Raw genomic sequence first — 21,736 nt, 5'->3', positions numbered from 1 at the left:
AGCCTCCAGGAGTAGCAGGGTCTGCAGCTGTCACCCCTAGCCTCACGTGACATCCCAGGCTCTGAAGTTCGCTCCAATGACGTCTGCTTCCCACCCTCTGGTTTGGATACAGTCTGTTCTAAACACGGTCTGACTGTTGACTCTCCCATCTCGCTTCTGTGTGCTCCCGACTTTCCACGGACCTGGGGCCTTTCAGTTATGTCTGCGTCACCGGTTTTCGAAGGTCATGGCGCACCTGGAGAATAGAACCCAGTGATATTTTGTCTGTGGATTTATTGAGACTAGTTTTATCAGTGGGTAGTGATACAGTCGTCCCACGTGGGCTCTGAAAGGCCCACTCCACTCACTGGGTGCCAGGCTGTCCATGGCCAGAGCAGGTAACCTCTGTGTGGTGGAACCTCCTGTGACCTCCTGCTGTCTAGTAGCCAAGAGAAGGGTGGGGCACATCCCGCCCCCCGCTCCTGGCTCCCCGCTTCCCCTCCCCGGGTCAGCCTCCCCGTGAGGCCCAGCCAGCGGCCCTTCCCACACTTCCTCCCCCTTCTCCCCTTCCCTCGGGGCTTCCTCTCTTCAGAGGACTCTGTGATCTCATGATCCACATGGCCTGCCTTCTGTCACCCTCTGGACGGGGCCCTGTGACTCTGCTGGTTTCCCTCACTGCCGTGTCTGGGTGCACGGCATGGTGGCCAGCACCAGGGAGGCCGATCCTCATGTCGTCACCCTGAGCCAGGGTGGGCTTTCGGATGTACCTGGCCGAGGGCTCATTGATCAGAGTCCTGGCGCCTTCCGTGATGGGGTGCCCCCCACGTGTGCCTGGCCACCCCCAGCACCCCCAGCGAGGGAGATGAGATGCCCAGGCCTCCTCTGCATCAGCTTCGGCAGCTCCTCACGCCAGTCGGGTCCCAGGGTCTGTGTGAACTCTGAATCAACGGTGATTTATCCACAGCTATTTATTAACGTCCACCAGTTCTCTTTCACCTGGCCTGAACATGTCCGTTGCTTTTCAGGGGGAGAAAGTCTGCATTTCTCCTTCATGTGCTTGGTGGTCTGTCTCCTCCTGCTCCATTTCTTCCCATCTCAAGAGGCACGTTTTGCCTTCCGGGCCTGATGATCCCAGTACCGGAGCTTTTGTCCGGCTGGTTCTCCTGTCTGTGGCCTCTGCTGCTCTCACCATCTGTGTGTGTGCGTGTGTGTGTGTGTGTGCGTGTGCGTGTGTGTGTTGTGATTTGTCAGTGTGGACTCCCGACCTTGGAGTTTCATCCTGTCACAGAGCAGGTTTCTCTAGAGGGGACGTGGTTCCCTCTCTGTGCACCAGGGCCTCCGTGCACCGGGCTGGGGTTACTGAACTTTCAATGCAAGCTCTCGGGCCACCCATGGAGCGGCATTCAGCCAGGCCCGGGTGACTTCCCCACCACCCCACCCAGGCTGATTCCAGGTCCCCTGTGTCCTAGGCGTAGGCTGCCTTCCCGCCCACGTGTGTTCTGTGCTTCCTGGGCTGGGGGCTCTGGGACTCCTTGTCTCTGACTGCTCAGGGACTTGGGAACAGTCACTTTTTAATTCAGCGCTGTAGGTGTTCCTGGCAGGAGAGCCACGCGTGGAGTCTGATCAGTCTTACCCGCCAACACGCAGGCCCAGAGAAGGCCTTCCAACCCCACCTGTGGGTTCTCACTGCTCTGCACTGTCCCGACAGCCGACGGGGGCTGCGCCCAGGCCTGCAGCCCACCTCCTCTGCAGGCCTCCCCGGGAGCCACGGTGTTTGAGGGGCTGTCCCACAGGGCTGCTCTGGGACCCTGCTCCTCCTGGGCTGCCCTGCCCCAACCAGCGCAAGGCCATGAAAGCCCTCTGAGTTCTCTGGCTGTGGTGGCCCTGACTCCTGCAGGCTGCAGACCTTGTTCTCCGTTGCTTGTTGTTTGCAGGGTGCAGCTGCTGTGGACTCAAGGCCCTGAGGCTGCATCTGGCCCTGAAGCCGCTGACACGCTATGGGGGTCAGCGATGGCTCCTGAGAAGGGCTGTGTGGGCCGGGCCTGGGGGAGGGTGCGGGAGGCCAGAGGAGAGAGGCTGGGGCACGAGGCGGGTGTGAGGAGGACAGGTCTGTGATCCAGAAAGTTCGTGCTGAAGCCTTAACCCCGAGACGGGGCCTCCAAGGTGAGGAAAGCCAGTGGGGACTCAAGGCCGGGCCCAGTCCCATAGGACGGCTGTCCCCGTCGAGCGAAGACACGGGGGCACCTGAGGACCTGGGGCGGTGATGCCCCGGAGAGGCCCAGCTGGAGACCAGCCCATCAGCCCTGACCTGCGGCTTCCAGCCTCCAGAACCCAGGAGATCCGCCTGTGGCCTAGCCCTGGTCGGCGGCGCTGGGCACTGGGCGCTGCCAGGCAGAGAGAACAAGCCCACGGGGAGGGTCAGGGAGGAGGCTGGGTGCAGGCAGGCCGGACACCACTGCTGGCCGGTCTGCAGGGAGCTCTGTGGGTTTGGTGAAAGTGAGACCGGGAAGAGGCCGCTCCCCAGCCACGTGAAGTTGAGGTCCTACCGCACCTGAGTGGGGGTGTCTTTGGAGAAGAGTCTTCACAGGTGAGATGTGGGCGCCAGGGAGCAGGGCGGGCCCCAAGAGTGGGCCCCAGTCCCAAGGGCTGATGCCCCGATAGAGGAAACAGGACATGGAGACGCATGGAGGACAGACGCCTGAGGACCCGGGAGGTGCCAAGCAGGCGCCCAGGAGCTGCCTGGACTTTAGGCTTCCATTTCTTCCCTGGAGCCTCGGGGTCTGGGGCACTTTGTTCTGGAGGCCGAGCCCCCCACGCTGGTGGGGGAGAAGGCATGGGGTGTTACTAGGTAGACACCATTTGTTTTTCTAATAATATAGAGCCAGAAACAAAGAATCACAATGTGCGCTCCCAGGAGGGGCAACTGTTTATCTAGAAGATGCAGGTTTACATTTAACAGAGGGAGAATGAGCCAGGACAGGTCTAGGAAGGGAGGGAGACCCCCTCTCTCAGGAGTGGAACTGGGGTCTCCAATACCAGTGTCCTCTAGACACACTCCAAGAGCAATCCCAACCCAGGCAGCTCAGAGCAGGACGGAGGAGCCAGTGGAGGTGTGCAGTGGGTGGCCAGGGACCCCAGCCCTGGGACCCCAGCACCGGGACTCGGCCTCTCCTCTGAGCCTCCTGCCTGGATATGCCGGCTGGTGCTCCAGGCAGCTGCTTCTACACCTCTTTGTGTGCTCCTCCTGGTCCCGAGTGCTGAGGTGTCTCTGGCTCTTTATGCCACAAGTGTCCCAGGTTTGAGTTGCCTTCATATTTTTTTAAAAAAATATATTTTCAGTTGTAGGTGGACACAATACCTTTATTTTTATTTTCTTCTTTGTGGTGCTGAGGACTGAGCCCAGCGCCTCCCACGTGCCAGGCGAGTGCTCTACCGCTGAGCCCCAGCCCCAACCCCATCTTCATATTCTTAGAGGTTTCCTTTGTTGAACAAAAGTTCTGAATTTTTTGTTTTGATTTGTCAATTCATCAATCTTTCCCCTTATAATCAGAATATCTGGAACAGGAAATACTTCCCAGGGCCCATAAAAGTTTTGTTATCCATATTTAAACCCTTAATCCAGTGATATGTGTCAACGTGACTGGATCTGCTACCTACCTACCTCTCTATCTTCTGTCGTCCACCCATCATCTATCTCTAGCTCTCTAGCTATCTGTCATCCATTTGTCACTGTTACCTATGACACGTGCATCATCCACAGCCCCCTATTTTCCGCCTGCCTCTCCCCGCCTGGCTACCTGTAGCTCTCTCTACCAGCCCTGCCTGCCAGCTCTCCTCGCTCACCATCCTCCAAGCTACCGACTTGCTCTCTTCACTCACTCTCTGTCTGTAGCTCTCCTACTGGTTCTGGGTCCTGGAGGCCCCCGGAGAACCTTCTCCTCCCCCATGTGGAGATGCCAGCCTGTCAACGCCCAGTGTGACAGGATGGCCTGGGTGTCACTGCAGAAACAAATCACCCCACAATCCCCAAGTGGCCACAGCCATCTATGCTGCGTGGGCGTCAGGAGAGGCCCGGCTCGCTCAGGGTCTGGCTGTTACTCAGGTTCAAGGCCAAGGAGAAGAGAAGCTTCTAGAGAGGTGCTAAGAGCCACAGCCAAGTAATATGATGCATGGCATTTTTGGTTGAAAGGTGACCCAGCTAGCCATTGAGATGATACGATTATGTTAAGATCTGCATTCATATGGATATTGGACTCCTGCTGTTCACCTTGGCCTGCTACGGACTCCTGGAGAGTTCCCATTGGTTGGGGAAGTGCAGTAGGAGGGAATTCCTGGGGAGGAACTTCCTCTGGGGTCCGGGAGAACGCCGCGTGGGTCGGTCGGGAGTCTTCCCGGGGGCGTATTGGGCGTTGGCGGCAGTTTCAAAAAATAAAGTTTGTTCCTGCTTGAGTGGCTCGTGATGTTGTGCCCAGCCAGACTGCGGCAATTGGTGGCCCGTGCGGGGGACGCCTGAAGCTTGGAGGTGAGTAAAATTGCTCGCCCCTGAGGGAAGGCGACAGAATGGGTGACCATTTCAAAAAACAATGTGTTCTTGTTTTGATTTATTTTGTTTTTGTTTCAAGCTGCCTATCCCTAGAATTTTCTCAGGCAAACTGGGAAAAATTGTTGGCTCAAGGTTTGAAGTTGTTTGGCCTTGAGAAAGAGAAAATTGATATAACTATTCTTTGTTCCGTTTTTGTTTCATTCTGTTTTGGTTTTGTTTTATGTTATCTTCTTGGGTTGCGTTACCTTTATAGTAGATTAGAAACTAGTAAAAAACAAACCGAAAGACTGTTAAGTAAATTGTTAGAGGTCCAGACTATGGTAGAAAACATGTTAGGTCAAGCAAAAGAGAAGGTCTCTCGAGCTAGTCAGACAGAGGAAAATTTGAAGAAAGAAAGCTTAGAGGAAAAACAACCATCAGGTGAGGAATTACAACAGGAGGCTGCTACTAACTCCGTTCTATCACCAGAGGGCGTAAATCAACGAACAGCTCCATCTACAGCTGAGCAGCCCTCAAATCCCGTAGTTGATGGACGGAATTCTGAGGCAGGACCCCAAAGATTAGCATGCCCTGTACTTGAGCAGGCAGGAGGGCAGCGAATTCACCGTGCTTTAGATTTCAAAACAGTGAAGCAATTAAAGGAGGCTGTAACAACCTATGGGCCGCAAGCACCCTTCACTGTGAGCATGGTCAAATCCATTACCAACTTAGACATGACGCCAGCAGATTGGGATAACATGTGTCGATCTGTGCTAAATGGAGGACAATATTTGTTATGGAAGGTTCCAATGAGGAATTTTGCACAGAGACAGCTAGGCGAAATGCAGCAGCTGGTTACCCTCAAAGAAATCTAGATATGTTATTAGGAAAAGGACCTTATGAGGGTCAAAGACAACAAATTGAATATGATCCTGGCGTATACTCACAAATTGCTGCAGATGCGGTTAGGACATGGAAAACTTTACAGGGGCATGGAGATTTACAAGGTCAATTATCTAAGGTAATACAAGGAACTAATGAACCTTACGCTGAATTTGTAGATACGCTTATTCAAACAGCTTCTAGAATATTTGGAGATACAGAACAGGCAATGCCATTTATAAAACAACTGGCTTATGACCAAGCAAATCGTTGCTGCAGAGAGGTCATTAGACCATGGAGACATGAAGATTTAAACACATATTAAATTATGTAGAGACATTAATTAACAGGGCAAGTCTTAGCAGAAGTACAACAGGCTTTAGATGCCAGGCCAAAAACATGCTATAATTGTGATCAAACAGGACATTTTAAAAGGAGTTGCCCCATAGGAGGAGGGTTTAACAAAGCTAGGTATCAAAGGAATAGAATACCGGGTATTTGCCCACGATGCCATAGAGGGAGACATTGGGCTAATGAATGCCGTTCTCAAATCGCCATAGAGGGTATTCCGTTATCAAAAAATGGACAAGGACCAAGTGTTTACCCACGATATCATGGAGAAAGGCATCAGGCTCCATTGCCAAAAAATGGACTGGAGGGCCCAATGCTCCGGGGCCCAAAACCACAAATATACAGGGCACTGGAGGAACCCAGCAGCACCATCAAGGTAGTGCCCAGGACACATTATCCATTAGATCCCTCATCAGACAAACTAGAGGGAGCGCAGGGTTGGACATCTGCGCCTCTGCCAGAGCAGTACTAACTCCAGAGGTGGGAGTTCAAATCATTCCCACAGGAATAAAAGGACCTCTTCCCCAAGGAACAGTAGGCTTATTATTGGGATGCAGTTCTTCTATACTAAAAGGACTTATGATAAGTCCTGGGGTAATTGATCCCGATTATGAGGGTGAAATAAAAATTATAGCTAGTTCTCCAAGAGGTATATCAGTAATTTCACCAGGAGATAGAATAGCGCAGTTATTAATAGTACCCAGCCTGCATGATAAATTTTCCAGCCGTACTGTACAAAGAGCTTCCAGGGGATTAGGCTCCACAGGTATAGATTGGGCTATGCTTTCTTTAAATTTAGATTCTCGCCCCATGCTAAAACTAAATATTCAAGGACATGACTTTAATGGGCTAATGGATACAGGTGCAGACCTTAGCATCATATCTCGTCAAGAATGGCCAAAACATTGGCCATTACAACAAGCCACTCACACGCTTCGAGGCCTAGGAGTGGCAACTAATCCCCATAGAAGTGCAATGGTATTAGATTGGAAGGATCCTGAAGGATGTGAGGGAACTATACAACCATATGTATTGGATCATCTTCCCGTAAATTTATGGGGACGAGATGTCCTAGATCAATTAGGTCTGATATTAACAAATAACATCAATCCTAACGCGCCCACTACTAGGGCTAGACAAGGTTTTAGGAAAGAAAAAAGATTAAGAGAACAAGAACAAGGTATGACAGCACCAATTCAAATAGATCAAGAAATAAATAGACATGGATTGGGTTTTCAGAAAGGGCCACTGAGACAATCAAAATTACTTGGAAATCAGAAAGACCAGTGTGGGTTCCTCAGTGGCCCCTGACTAAAGAAAAGATACAAGTAGCCCATGACCTGGTCAAACAACAATCAGCGGAGGGACATATACAACCTTCCATATCTCCCCATAATACTCCCATTTTTGTCATCAAAAAGAAATCTGGTAAATGGAGATTATTGCAAGATTTAAGAGCCATTAATAATGAGATGGTTATTATGGGACCTGCTCAATCAGGGATTCCCCAATTGTCTGCTTTACCAAAAACCTGGTATGTTTTAGCTATAGATATCAAAGATTGTTTTTTTTTTCAATTCCAATTCATCCCGAGGATAGTCCACGTTTTGCATTTACTATCCCTGCACTGAATCATGAAGGTCCTGATCAGAGATATGAATGGAAAGTACTCCCTCAAGGGATGGCTAAATGTCCAACAATGTGTCAAATTTATGTTAACAAAGCAATCCAGCCACTTAGAAATCAAAATCCTGAACTACAAATATTTCACTATATGGATGATGTGTTATTGGCACATAAAGATAAAAACACATTGCTAAAATGTTATGCCACACTTACAAATTTATTAAAAAATTATAATCTAGAGATAGCAATAGATAAAATACAATTAAATTTTCCAATTAATTATTTAGGAGTTCTATTATCCTCAACCATGGTCCGTCCACCAAAAATTCAAATATGAGTAGATCAACTCAAATCACTTAACGACTTTCAAAAGTTATTGGGAGACATAAATTGGATAAGGCCTTATCTAGGCATACCAACAGGAGAACTGGGACCTTTATTTGATATTCTAAAAGGTCCATCAGATCCAAATTCACCCCGCATGTTAATGCCTGAAGCAAGAAAGGCATTAAAAATCATTGAAACATATATGGAAATATGCATTTGGATAGAATTGATATAAGTTTGCCTTTATTATTTATTGTACTACCAACAAAAAGTATTCCTACAGGAGTATTTTGGCAAGAAGGTCCATTATTGTTGATACATTTATCTTATTCTCCTAACACTATTCTTACCAGATATCCTGAGGCTGTAGGACAATTCATACTCAAAGGAATAAAAGCAGCAAAGGGAGTGTTTGGGATTTCTCTCAATAAAATTATTACTCCATATACTATGGATCAAGTTGATGAGTTAGCTAATGAGTTAAATACTTGGGCAATAATCATGTGTAAATCTAATGTTTCATTTGATAATCACTTACCATCTAATCCTTTGTTGTCTTTTTGGTCTAAGCATCCTGTAGCTTTTCCAGAAATGACAAGAAAAACCCCTATCATGAATGCTCCAAATATATTCACTGATGGGTCAAATAATGGTACAGCAGCAGTAGTTACCCCTGATCAAACTTTTACATTTTTAGTACCCAAACAATCAGCTCAAAAGGTAGAGCTTAATGCAGTATTACAAGCTTTTGTGATGTTTAAATATTCTGCATTTAATTTATTTTCTGATAGTCAGTATGTAGTTAATGCTATAGTATCCCTTGAAGATGCTGGTAGGATTTTCCCTTCTTCTACTGTTTTCTCTTTGTTTTCCACTATACAAAGTCTAATCTGGGACAGAAAAGATCCATTCTTTATAGGTCATATCAGGGCACATACAGGATTGCCTGGAGCCCTTAGTTTGGGCAATGATTTAGCAGATAAATCTACACATGACATACGTATTTTCTCTGCACTAGAAGAAGCTACAAATTTCATAAAAGTTTCCATGTCAATGCTAATACTTTACAAAAATGTTTTAAAATAACTAAAGAACAAGCCAGACATATAATAAAACAATGTCAAAATTGTGTGACCTTTTTACCACAAGTTAATCTTGGAGTCAATCCTAGAGGACTGATACCTAACCATATTTGGCAGATGGACGTCACACACTTGCCAGAATTTGGAAAATTAAAATATTTGCATGTTACAGTTGATACTTCTTCCAGATTTTTGATGGGCTCCCTTCATGCCGGAGAAAAAACTAAAGATGTTATAGCTCATTGCTTACAAAATTTTGCCACTGTGGGCGTTCCAAAACAGTTAAAAACAGATAATGGTCCTGGTTATGCTTCTACCTCTTTTAAACAACTTTGCTCATCATTTGGCATTACTCACATAACAGGAATTCCATACAATCCACAAGGACAAGGCATAGTTGAAAGAGCTCATCAAACTATTAAAATGTACTTATTAAAGCAAAAAGAGGGAATTGGGAAGGGGTATATATCCCCCAAAGATAAACTTAAAATAACCCTTTTTACTCTACTCTAAACTTTTTAAATTTGGATTCATCAGGGCTTAGTGCTGTGGAAAGACATTTGTATCCAAAAAATGTACATAAGCCTAAGATACTTTGGAAGGATATTCTAACAGGACAATGGAAGGGTCCTGACCCAGTGATTGTCTGGAGTCGGAGGTCTGTTTGTGTGTTTCCACAGGGAGAACAGTAGCCAATTTGGATTCCAGAGAGACTAACTAAAGCAATTTCTACAGACCAAAAAGAAGATGATTTGACTCAAATCCATAACAGCTGATATCCAGAGCTCCAGCTTGGCTATTCTTACATCTGCGACAGTGATTAACCAGGATGCTTTTTTCAATATCTATTTCATTATTGCTTTTTCCCACATCATAATGTTCTATTTTATTTTTGAGCTCATACAGACCTAGGTTAATGTTTTTCTGATCAGTTTTATTTTTTGACTGTGGAGTTTTTAAACATTGCAATGGAGATTTCACCTAGGTAAATATACAAGGCCTTTACTATTGTCTTATGTGTTGTATGTTATGTGTGCACACTTCTGTTTTGTGTTGTATGTCTGTATGTGTGTATGTCCATATATCATATATGAGGAGCGCTCATGAATAAATGGATCCGAATTTTTTTTATTATTCATGTGATTTTAATGGTTTAATTTAAATTGGGTAAACAGCTGTTGAGGATTGTTTTAATATTGAACAAATAAGCAGGTTAACAGATCTGTTTGTTTACTTTCACCTTTCCTTTTCATTATATTTAATAATTCTGTTCAGGATAATGTAAATTGTTCAAAAAATTGTTTTCTTGGTACCTGCTGGAATGTTACATAATTTTTTTTAGCCATCATTGTCAGAATTCCTATCTTCATCCCAGTGCCGGTGAAGACAAGATGAAACCAAACTACAGTTTCTTCAATAGTTATCACAACAAACTGTATAAACTGATGCATCAATGAATAATAACTCAACAAGTAATGCTCAATCACTGAGTCGATTTATTTTGGGAGGAAATGGACATATTGATAGATTCCTCCGCTTTGAACTGCTTACAAAACTTGCCTGGACTATGTATCACTTGTATGCATTGTGCTCTATCTGTTGATGCAGCAAATTATGGCAGTGCTGGCGTATCTTTGCTGATGTGTCACCAGTGTTGCAATTTTTCCCAAAGAGCCATCAATTGACGTGGTGTCGTGGCATGTCTGTATCCTCCTCCCTTCTACTAGTGATGGTCTAATTTTGGGGGCCAACAGAGGTGAGGCAAAGAACCTCACCCCCCCACTGGTGCATAGGCCTATCCACAGGTATGGCTATATGCTGGACCGGTAGTCAGTGACGGGTATGATCCAATTGCAGTGGTATCAACCTAAGACAGGAGGCTGACGCCTAGAGGTCAGTTTTCCGATGACGGGTAAGAACCATATGTTGAATTGGACATACCTAACAGGCACGGTCCCTAGCCACATTGCTTGTTGCTTAATTAAACAGAAGGGGGGAGATGCTAAGAGCCACAGCCAAGTAATATGATGCATGGCATTTTTGGTTGAAAGGTGACGCCAGCTAGCCATTGAGATGATATGATTATGTTAAGACCTGCATTCATATGGATATTGGACTCCTGGAGAGTTCCCATTGGTTGGGGAAGTGCTGTAGGAGGGAATTCCGGGGGAGGAACTTCCTCTGGGGTCCGGGAGAACGCCGCGTGGGTCGGTCGGGATTCTTCCCGGGGCGTATGGGGCGTTGGCGGCAGTTTCAAAAAATAAAGTTTGTTCCTGCTTGAGTGGCTCGTGATGTTGTGCCCAGCCAGACTGCGGCAGAGAGGGGATCTGTGATGCTGTGAAAGAACCTGCCGGTGACCACCATGTGCAGAGACGGCCCTGGAGACAACTAGGGGCTGGTGTCTGGAATACAGAAAGAACTCAGGAACTCATTAGCAAGACGCAGGAACAATCCAATCAGAACACGGCAAAGCCTTGGGGGGGCCCACCCCTGGAGAGGACACAGCAGCCAGGTGCACAGCCGGCAGGAGACGCACGTAGGACCACTGGCACCAGGGTACCTGCTGGAAACACAGCGGCAGCCTGCCTGGGTGCCCGGGAGAGCCAGGGGGGCCCTCGCTAATGTGTTGTGCATGGAACTACAAAATGGCAGAGTGCGGCTGCTTTGGGAAAGAACTTGGCAATGAGAAAGAAAGGAAGGAAGGAAGGAAGGAAGGAAGGAAGGAGGGAGGGAGGGAGGGAAGGAAGGAAGGAGGGAGGGAGGGAGGGAGGGAAGGAAGGAGGGAGGGAGGGAGGGAGGGAAGGAAGGAAGGAAGGAAGGAAGGAGGGAGGGAGGAAGGAAGGAGTTAGGGGCCAAGCAATCCCACGCAAGCCAGCCGTCTCTGTCCCGCACATTAATCCCAAGAACAAGAGCTCTTACACAAAAACCTGTCCATGAACGTTCATGCCAGCCAGATCTGGGCACCACCCCGTGTCCTTCAAAGGGTGACTAAACAAACTGTGGTCCCTGGAGCCCTCCTCAGCAAGGAGATAGAACTAGGGATGTCCTGGGGGGTCCCAGGCAGTGAACCCACGCCCAGGGGGGCACAGCATTCCCCAGTGAGCCTGAAGTGAGCAAGGGTCCGAGGGAGGACAGGTGTGGGACTGCGGGGGGGGGGGGTGGGCTGGGAACGGAGCAGCCTTCTCAGGGCTGCCTGCTCCTTGGGTGGAGGTGTCCCATGTCCCCCTGTGCAATGTCAGCATCTGGGCTGTGACGTGGCCTTACTGACCTTGGGATGCTACTGTGGAAAAACCTGGGAGGGGCTCATGGGGTCTCCTGGGTGCTTTATCACAGCCACATGTGGGTCTGCAACCACCCACGGCAAAAAGTGACTCAGAGACAGGGCGGGAGAGGGAGCGGGAAGAGAAGCAGCACAGCCCGTGGGTTCAAGGCTGCCAAGGTGTTCACTCTTGGGAGCTCATGGAAGAGTAAGTGCAGGGCCGAGCCCTGGAGGTCAGGCCTAGCAGAGACGGTGGTAACTGGGAAAATCACCAGTTAGGCAGTTGGAAAATCCGGTCCTACGCCATTCCAGGGGAGCCTGGGGCTTTGCCTCTGGTCTGGACGCAGAGGGTGACAGAGCTGGGTAAGGAGGCCACAGCACTGGGCCTGAGCACCTGGGAGGAAGGAGCTCTGTGAAGCCCTGAGTGAGGCAGGAGGGCAGGTTTCAGGGACAGGGCAGGGAGGCCAGCAGGGGTGGGTTCACCCAGGCCTCAAGCAGGAAGTCCTGGAGCGAGACCCACAGGTGAGGCTTGGGGGGGAGGGGAGCTGAACCGGTGCTCCCCGGTGCTTGGAGCCTGGGATGGGAGAATCCAGCAAAGGGGCAGAGCCGGGGCCATGGGCAGCACAGGAAGGACGCCAGGGGTCCAAGCCGGAATCCACTGCTGGCTTTGGGAGGATGTCTGTCCTGCCCTGGAGCAGAGACGGCAAGATTCTCCCCCAGGACCTGCTCCTCCACCAGCTGGGCTCCTCGCAGACACAGAGGATCTGGTCATCCCCGCTCCTGACCCAAGTCTCCTGAGGGGGAGACCAGCCTGGGGGAGACCAGTCCAGGGGGAGACCAGCCCAGGGGAAGAAGAGCCATTTTCTTGTAAACATTCACAAACAAGCTGGCCACTTCTAAAATAGTGCCCCAGCTGACAGCTTGTCCGCTGGACAGCAAGATCCATTCACAGAGACCCACTCCACACAGGCACAGAGACCCACACCCCCCTTCCGTGTCTTGCGGATCCCACTCTCCTAGATAAAATGCTGCCCTGGTCCTGCTACAATGCAGACTAAAAGCAAATCACTCTCACACCCATATGCACGGCTTCACAGACCACGGGTGCTGAGCACAATGGCCGGGAGCTGGAGAGCCACGGCCAGCACCTCTGGGGTTTGGCCTGGAGAATAGCCACGGAGATAGACAAGGGCCCCCAGGGTGAGCCAAGAGAGGGGACAAGGAGGGCAGGTGGCCCCTGCCATCGCACAGGTGAACTCTATGCAGTGAGATCGTCCGTGAGGGCAGCGGTGGGGCAGAGGACATGAGGGCAGCTCTGGACGGAGGACGTGGGGGCGGCTGTGGATGGAGGACTTGAGAGTGGCCGTGGGGCTGTCATGAGTGTTTCAGAGAAATTGACACTTGATTTTCCATGTTGGTTTCACATAAAGTAACGTATATCCTAAATCTTTCTAATAACAGGATGGCATTCAACTTGCTTTCAAGGTTTTGGTTTGCTTTGTTAGCTGCCTGTCCCCTGCCCGCTCCCTGCAGTCTTGGCTGGACAGGCCTTGCCCTCTGGACAGGTGGCATCTGGTCTCTCTGGTGCTGGTGGCTCTGCTCATGGGCTGTCCCTCATCTTTGGGTCTCTGGGCCCTACCCATCTTCCCTGGAGAAGTCTCCCCCTCATGCAGCGTGACTTACCAACCAGAAGAGAGCACCAAGCAGACCTGGGGGTGGGTCCCAGGCCAGGCCCTGGGTCCCTGGCAGCCCCTTCTGCCCTATGCCAGGAGGGAGGCGTCACCAGGTATCACTTGATCTGCAGGTGTGGGTGGTCCCTGTGCAGCCTCATCCGAATGGATGCTTAAGTGAGTCCATTCTAAAGTGGGTTTGGTTGTCTTTTGCTGTCCCTTAAAGTCTGGTGAGTGCTGTTAGCTTCCAGCCAGGAATCTGCAGCTCTCCAACTTTGTGTGCCTCTTCCTCCTACTCACGAGGCAGCCCGTCCTTGTCAGGAACCTCTTACACCACTAACTGGTCACAGCCGCCAACCCACAAGTAGCATCGCGTTTTCTGAGCTCTTGCCCCAGAGATTCACGCCCCAGGACGGCTCACCTCGTCGCTCCCTCCCATCCACCACCTGGCCACCTAAGTGCAGGGCTCTCTTGGTAATGGCGGTTCCCGAGTCACTTCTGTTGTGCAAACCAGCCACCCCTGCACTTCAGGGACCTCGTACTGCACGGCCCTGGTTCTTGCCCACACATCTGCCTCTGCAGGTCAGTTGGTGGCTCTGCTCTGTTTTCTCAGTCAGGCGAGGAGCAGCCACGTGTGGAAATGAGAGGTCACCATGGAGAAGGAACAGTGGGTGTGGAAAATGGCCGCAGGCCTGTCACCCCTCTGCCCTCTGGCCCACCAGACTTATGTGGCCACATTGGACCTAGAGGGGGCTCAGGGAGGGGCCCCCCTAACACCTGCCGTCCAGCCAGAGGAGACCCAGGACGCCTGTCACTAGCCCTGATCAGCTGTGCCAGTGCCAACTGTGTGTGTGAGTTTTTAAGCTCAGTAATCTTAAGCCTCTCTCTTTTACACTAGCAGATGTGTTTAAGGCCATAAAATTTCCCCTAAGCACTGATTTGGCTTCATTCAGTAAATTTGTTAGACTCGATATTACCTTAAAGGTTCAAAATGGTGAGTTTCTGATTCCATTTCTCCTTCTTCCTCTATAAATGGGAACACTTCCTCTCATTTTTGGTTATCATGAAACAGAGTTGGTATGTCAAAGATCAGATAAATGCTGGTTCTTTTCTTGTACTGATTCTTGTTCAGAATAACAAACGGACTCCCAGCACCCTCTAACGGCAAAGTGGTAAAGTTTGGGTTTTGCACATTATTGATATTATTACTTGTGTATTATTATGTCCTCACAGGTCTGAAAATATTTGATGTGTGTTAGTTCATTTTAAAAATCGATGCACGTCCTGGCCCACGTCTGTCTGGAGGGTCCAAGTGTGACATGTGCATTCTGCCAACGTGCTCATTGGTCTGTGAGCTTCCTCGCTTCCTAGAGTATGGAGGTGACCCAGACGTACTGTGTGCACTTCCAGCCCATTTCTCCAGAGAACCCCGTTTGGTTTAGGTACAAGTAATCAACTTAAAGACAGTGTCTTGGTGCTTGGAGTGACCATTGCTGCTAGGTAGGCCATTATTTCTAGATCTTTCATGGGAATTAAGAAAAAACTCTCTAAAGAAAATACGTGATCACAATGATATGTCTAATTTAAAAATCCAAGTTTTTCTTAACCTCATCAATCCTACACCAAAAACTCTATTTCCCTTTACAAAATTGTGCATTTTATTTTCCCATAAAACACTCACATGATCTCAGAGCAAAAAAATACCAACTCTGCCACCACCAATGTGGTTCCCCAAACAGCTGAGGATTCTTATTTTTGTCTTTTTTTTCTGTGCTGAAGACACCTTCTGCCAGTAAGTCAACCTTTTTCCAGGTGACTGGAGATCACCCAGCTCCACCACTATGGCCTCTTGGGAATTTTGAAGGAGTGCATTTGGGCCTGAGGGTGGCAGGCAGACCTCACAGGTCTTCCCCTGAACGCTGCCCGGTGGCAGGCTGGGTGCACAGCCGCCCTCGGGTGAGGAATGCCGGGGTGTAGGTCATTCTCGGCCTCCGCCACGCTGACCAAGACTTAGGGTCCCCACCAGCGACATCTGTGGAGGAAGAGAACAGCAGTGAGGTGTTGGTAGGCAAGGGAATGCGCTCACTAACAGGGTGTTTAGATATTAACCAAGAAAATCTCACAAGTCATTTGCAAAAGCTTCCTGAGGGCAGGTGACAGAGCCTGGACCAGGGAGAGGGACAGCGTGAACCGTGCGCCCAGCAGCTGACTCTGGGGCCTCTGTTGACCTAACCCCAAGACAGCGCTGTCTCCACTGGGCCAATGGCTTATGGCATGGGCAGAGAGGAGTCCCCAGGGAGGGAGGAGTGAGCTTGAAGGAGACCTGAGGCAGGAGAGGCCTCTGGTCCGTCCCAGAGGGGGATCAGCACCTTCAGCTAGCAGCACCTCAGTCCCTTGGAGTCTCATCTCCAACAGGAATTAGGAAGCACCAGCCAGAAGACGGATGGTGAGGAATGACAGAGTCAGCAGGACACGGGCTCTGCTGGTGGCGTGATGTGTTTATTGGTTTGCAACATTCAATTTAATAAAACAGCGGGAGGCGTGCAGAGCTATCCCAGGAAGTCTCTACTCCAGCCGCATTCCACGGGGAACATCAGGGGAAGGCTCCTGGGGCTTCAAGAGACAGAGGGGAAGGGTGCAGCAGCTCTGGTCACATGAGTGGGTGAGCAGTGGCAAGGTCTGCATGAGTGTGACTGGGAGCAGAACCCCATGGGAGACCACAGACGTTAGGGCAGCCTCTTCTTAGGAACTGGCATCAAATACAGCTTCATCACGTGGGGATGGGCCCTGATTGTGGCTGGAGGCTCAGCGATGGAGCACCCCAGGTCACAGCTGGGAAGCCAATGCTGCAGGAACTGCCTGTGTCTGAACCTCAGATCTTGCACTGGCAGCACACGGGGATACAGCAGCTGGACTGGCAGCAGGAGGACCCACAACCTGAGGAGCAGCAGGGCTTGCAGCAGCTGGACTGGCAACAACAGGGCTTGCAGCAACTGTCCTGGCAGCAGCAGGGCTTGCAGCAGCTGGACTTGCAGCAGCTGTCCTGGCAGCAGCAGGGCTTGCAGCAGCTGGACTGGCAGCAGGAGGACCCACAACCTGAGGAGCAGCAGGGCTTGCAGCAGCTGGACTGGCAACAACAGGACTTGCAGCAACTGTCCTGGCAGCAGCAGGGCTTGCAGCAGCTGGACTTGCAGCAGCTGGACTTGCAGCAGCTATCCTGGCAGCAGCAGGGCTTGCAGCAGCTGGACTTGCAGCAGCTGTCCTGGCAGCAGCAGGGCTTGCAGCAGCTGGACTTGCAGCAGCTGTCCTGGCAGCAGCTGGACTTGCAGCAGCTGGACTTGCAGCAGCTGGACTGGCAGCAGCAGGGCTTGCAGCAGCTGGATTGACAGCAGCTGGACTTGCAGCCTCCACAGGAGCTACAGCCCCCCTTGCAGCCCCCACAGGAGCCACAGCTGGAGCAGGAACAGGCTGGCACACAGCAGCACACGGGCTTGCAGCAGCACACGGGCTTGCAGCAGCTGGAGCCACAGCCCCCACAGCTGGAGCCACAGCCACCTGAGCAGCCACAGCAGGTCATGGTTCTGGAGGTGGAGGGTGGAGGAGGTGAGAGCAGCAGGTGGAGAGGGAGGAGTGAGGTGAGGAGCCTCCTGAGCCAGGGCTTTAAGTACCTGCTGGGGTCACTGGGTGCCTTGCCTCACCTCATCAAGGGTGTTCACACTACTTCCTGAGCACGTGTTTGTTTGTTTGCTGTCTTTCAGGCTCTCTCTATCAACACTCACCTTCTTGTTTCTAAATTTGGCAGCTTCCTCATTGGAACAGGACACTGTAACTCACCTGGCCACCTGCCTTCTGCATCCCTGATGGCGGGCCCAGGGGTGTTGACTTCTCCCTTCCCGTCTCAACGTCCTGCGCATGTAGCTCGGTTTCCCTGGAAAACACCATCTTGTGTAAATGAACTTTCTTCACCAGAACTTTCCCCACATCCTCAGGGGTGTCCTCTAAGTCCACACAGGGACACACTCTGGACACGCCCCCTTTGTCCCCTCGGTGGCCACTGCAGTCCAACTGCTGCCCAGTGCTATTGATTTTAAGGTCTTCATGAGTTTCCTGTGTGGAAAGGGGGATCGTGTTTGCTGTTTGAATTTCTTTAATTCTCAGGGTGGGTGCTTTTTTTCTCGTGTATCAATAGTACTTTCCTTGATTCTATTATATGAAAAGTTCTTTGTGTTGGAGAACACAGATTCCCTGTCCTGATGCTGCTTTTATATCTTTTGGGTGCATCACGGTGACACACACAGTGGGGTTGGCCCTCACATGGGCACTGGTCAAGGAATGCCCTGGGCTTCCCTTCAGCCGCCCCCCTCGCACTTCCCCTCCCCTCCCCTCCCCCTCCCTCTGCTCCTCCCTCCCCTCCCCTCCCTCCCCCTCCCTCTGCTCCTCCCTCTCTCCCTCTCTGCTCCTCCCTCCCCTCCCCTCCCTCCCCTTCCCTCTGCTCCTCCCTCCCCTCCCCTCCCTCCCCCTCCCTCTGCTCCTCCCTCTCCTCCCCCTCTCCCTCTCTGCTCCTCCCTCCCCTCCCCTCCCTCCCCCTCCCTCTGCTCCTCCCTCCCCTCCCCTCCCTCCCCCTCCCTCTGCTCCTCCCTCCCCTCCCCTCCCTCCCCCTCCCTCTGCTCCTCCCTCCCCTCCCCTCCCTCCCCCTCCCTCTGCTCCTCCCTCCCCTCCCCTCCCTCCCCCTCCCTCTGCTCCTCCCTCCCCTCCCCTCCCTCCCCCTCCCTCTGCTCCTCCCTCCCCTCCCCTCCCTCCCCCTCCCTCTGCTCCTCCCTCCCCTCCCCTCTCTCCCCCTCCCTCTGCTCCTCCCTCTCCTCCCCCTCTCCCTCTCTGCTCCTCCCTCCCCTCCCCTCTCTCCCCCTCCCTCTGCTCCTCCCTCCCTCCTCCCCCTCTCCCTCTCTGCTCCTCCCTCCCCTCCCTCCCCCTCCCTCTGCTCCTCCCTCCCCTCCCTCCCCCTCCCTCTGCTCCTCCCTCCCCTCCCCTCTCTCCCCCTCCCTCTGCTCCTCCCTCCCCTCCCTCCCCCCTCTGCTCCTCCCTCCCCCTCCCTCCCCTCCCCCTCCCTCTCCTCTGCTGGTCTTCCTTCCATCCTCTTTATCTTTCCACTGGTGCCTTCTAGGCACACATCAGTGGCCCTCCACTGTGACCACCCACACCTGCGCTAGCGGGACCGGGCCATTCCAGCCTGCAGCCCCCCACTCCGCCTGAGCCCCCCTCCCCTGCTGTCCCCCTGTCTCCCTCTATTTCTGGCTCATTTCTCTCAGCAGGATGTTCTCCAGCTCTGTCCCTTTGCAGCAGGGCCTTGGTGGTTGTCTTCTTTGTGGCGGATCAAAGTCCCATGGCATAAACACCTTTTCACGTGACACACAAAGTTCCACTGTGGATGTCGCTTTTTTGATCCGTCCATCTGCCGCCAGGCACCTGGGCTGGCTCCATGACTCGGCTGTTGTACTTTGTTTTTAGCATGTTTGTGAGTTTGGTTTATGACATTTTCATATTCAGGGTGCCGATGTGAGTGGGGCAGACAACTAAGAGGCCCTTGCAGGGGGCTGAGCCAGCTCAGGAGGCGCCCACCCAGCAGGCACCCAGCAGGACACCAGCCTGGTTCCTACCCCCAAACCAGTGAGCTCAGCAGTGGCATTTCCTAAACCCCAGGGAGAGACTGTGGGGCCCAGAGGTCTTAGCAGAGCCCCCTCCACCTGCTGTACCCCCAGGCTGCCTCCACCAGAGCCCCCAGATGCTGCACAGAGAGAAAGAGTTTCCCATTTGGTTTCCATGTAAATGAAGGATCCGGACAGGACTGCCCAGACCTGGAAGATTAAAAAGGGTGCTCTGATAAACATGCAGGCAGCCCTGGCGAAAGAAGGCGCGGAGGGAGGACAGCCTGACTGGCCAACGTGATGTCCAGGAAACACCAGGGAGTGGCCCATATAGGGCTGAGCCCCAAAGCACTTAAAGTTTGGCCTGTGCCAAAGGGCCACAGATGACATGGGAAATTCTAGGTGGGTTTGGAGGGACAGTGGAAGCCTAGGGACGCATGGGGACATCTGAGCTCCTCACCTCGGAACAGAGCAGGGAGCAGAACCGAGGAGGCTGGAACTTGAATGCCCATGGGAAAGAAAGACCTCCTCGTCCCAGGATGGCCAGCACCAGGAGCCCAGCACCAGCAGGGCCTCAGGGTGACCAGGGCTGGAAGGGGATCTATAAGTCCTCCCAGAAGAGAGCTGTGTGCCGCCGGGAGAGGCTGGTGCGGGTGCCAAGACGGAGACTCAGGGGCAAGCCCACGAATCCCAAAGGCAGGAGAAATGAGCTGCGAGTCAAAGCCCAGTCCTCCGCCATAGGGGGACGCTGGTGTCCCCTGCCAGGGCTCCCACCCTCCGTTTCCTTAGGGACCCTGACCAGGCACCAGGCCGCGTACAGAGGCTGCTGGGCAGCTTCTGGCCCCAGACTTCTTCCCGAAGTGGGTGGGTGAGGCTTGCCTGGGAGATGGCTTCGCTGCCCTCCAGCATAGGGTGACCCAGCCATGAACACAACTGAGGCTTTCCCGGACTTCTGAAGGTGGCCTTCTGTGTATGGTGCTAGACAAAAGGTGGCTGCTTAACTACTACTTAGTGGTGGGCAGGATGGAGCAGGGACCCAGGCAGAGGCAAGGTGCCACACTGGCCCGGGAGGCAGAGCATCTGGGTACCCACTGCCCCCGCAGAGGCCTTCTCTTCTCTGGAAGATGCTGGGTCCTCTCCTCCTGGGCCCTCACAGGTTCCCAGGAGGTCTCCTACTAAGCACCCCGCCCCTCCCCGGCCCACTGCCATCCCCTGCTTCCTAAAAAGGAACCTGCACTAATATTCTAGATACGTCCATGGTATCTGTGTGTCTTAAAGCTGTGAGGATTTCTTTTTGTTGTTGTTATTTTAAGTTGAAGTTCACGGGCTTATTTCTACTTCTCTCCTTTCTCACGCTGACCGCTGTATTTATGAAAGTCAAGCCACGTTTCTTTATAAAACCAAGCGCACTCTCCTCTCCCTGCAGTATGTGCTGCACCGCCGCAGCTGACCTCCTCCCCTGGTGACAGGCACTGCGGCAGCCACACCTCCCACCCCAAGAAGCAGCCACAGAGCGTGGGGCCTCCAGGTCAGTGTCTCGGGCACATGTGCCCGCGGGCTGCCCCCATCCGTCGGTCTGTAAAGGGACTTCGTGATGGCGTCTCTCTCGGGGGTGAACTGTTAAGAGAGAAGCAGGCCAGCACAGGTGCCCGTGGAAGCCCTCCGCGACGGCAAAGCCAGGTGCACGTGCAGGACTGCCGCGTGGTCCACCTGCCACGCCCACCTGTGGTGCGCGGGCTGCAGGGGAGGAGCCGGCTGCAGGGGAGGAGCCGGCTGCAGGGGAGGAGCCGGCTGCAGGGGAGGAGCCGGCTGCAGGGGAGGAGCCGGCTGCAGGGGAGGAGCCGGCTGCAGGGGAGGAGCCGGCTGCAGGGGAGGAGCCGGCTGCAGGGGAGGAGCCGGCTGCAGGGGAGGAGCCGGCTGCAGGGGAGGAGCCGGCTGCAGGGGAGGAGCCGGCTGCAGGGGAGGAGCCGGCTGCAGGGGAGGAGCCGGCTGCAGGGGAGGAGCCGGCTGCAGGGGAGGAGCCGGCTGCAGGGGAGGAGCCGGCTGCAGGGGAGGAGCCGGCTGCAGGGGAGGAGCCGGCTGCAGGGGAGGAGCCTACTCATGGCGCAGGCCACCGAGTAGTTTCCACAGGTTTGGCGGATGGGAGAGCCCTGGCTGCGGACTCTTTTCCCGATGTCGAATACCACCGATTCTTGGATACCGAGCGGACGTTCTAGAGCATTCCTGAATTCTCTCCTTCTGGTTTCCCTCTGCTAACCCCATTTTTGTGCACCTTGCGGAGTGAACCCGGACTCTACCTCTGAGCTACCTCCCCAGCCCTATTCTGAGGCGGGGTCTGGCCAAGTTAAGGGGCTGGCCTGGGGCTTGCTGTCCTGGGATCACAGGTGCGGCCACCC

The 21,736-nt window shown here is 52.4% G+C and overlaps 2 protein-coding genes across 2 annotated transcripts in view; one reads left to right on the top strand and one right to left on the bottom strand.

The window, feature by feature from the left end:
- LOC308630755 (uncharacterized protein) overlaps positions 1 to 17,275 on the bottom strand; it is a gene marked incomplete at both ends in the record, with an annotated part of 112,691 nt that extends 95,416 nt beyond the window's left edge. The window contains one exon of the mRNA XM_081261298.1: positions 17,097 to 17,275. Coding sequence (XP_081117424.1) covers positions 17,097 to 17,275 — 179 coding nt within the window. The remainder of the gene's footprint in view (positions 1 to 17,096) is intronic.
- Positions 1 to 21,736, top strand: part of LOC308630769 (uncharacterized protein) — a gene marked incomplete at both ends in the record, with an annotated part of 36,122 nt that overhangs the window by 10,926 nt on the left and 3,460 nt on the right. The gene's annotated exons all lie outside the window — the stretch shown is intronic.

Source organism: Spermophilus citellus, assembly GCF_964194105.1.
Source record: "Spermophilus citellus genome assembly, chromosome: 2".
NCBI lineage: Eukaryota > Metazoa > Chordata > Mammalia > Rodentia > Sciuridae > Spermophilus > Spermophilus citellus.
The sequence above is the reverse complement of the archived record's forward strand: the minus strand, read 5'-3'. Positions and strand labels throughout refer to the sequence as shown.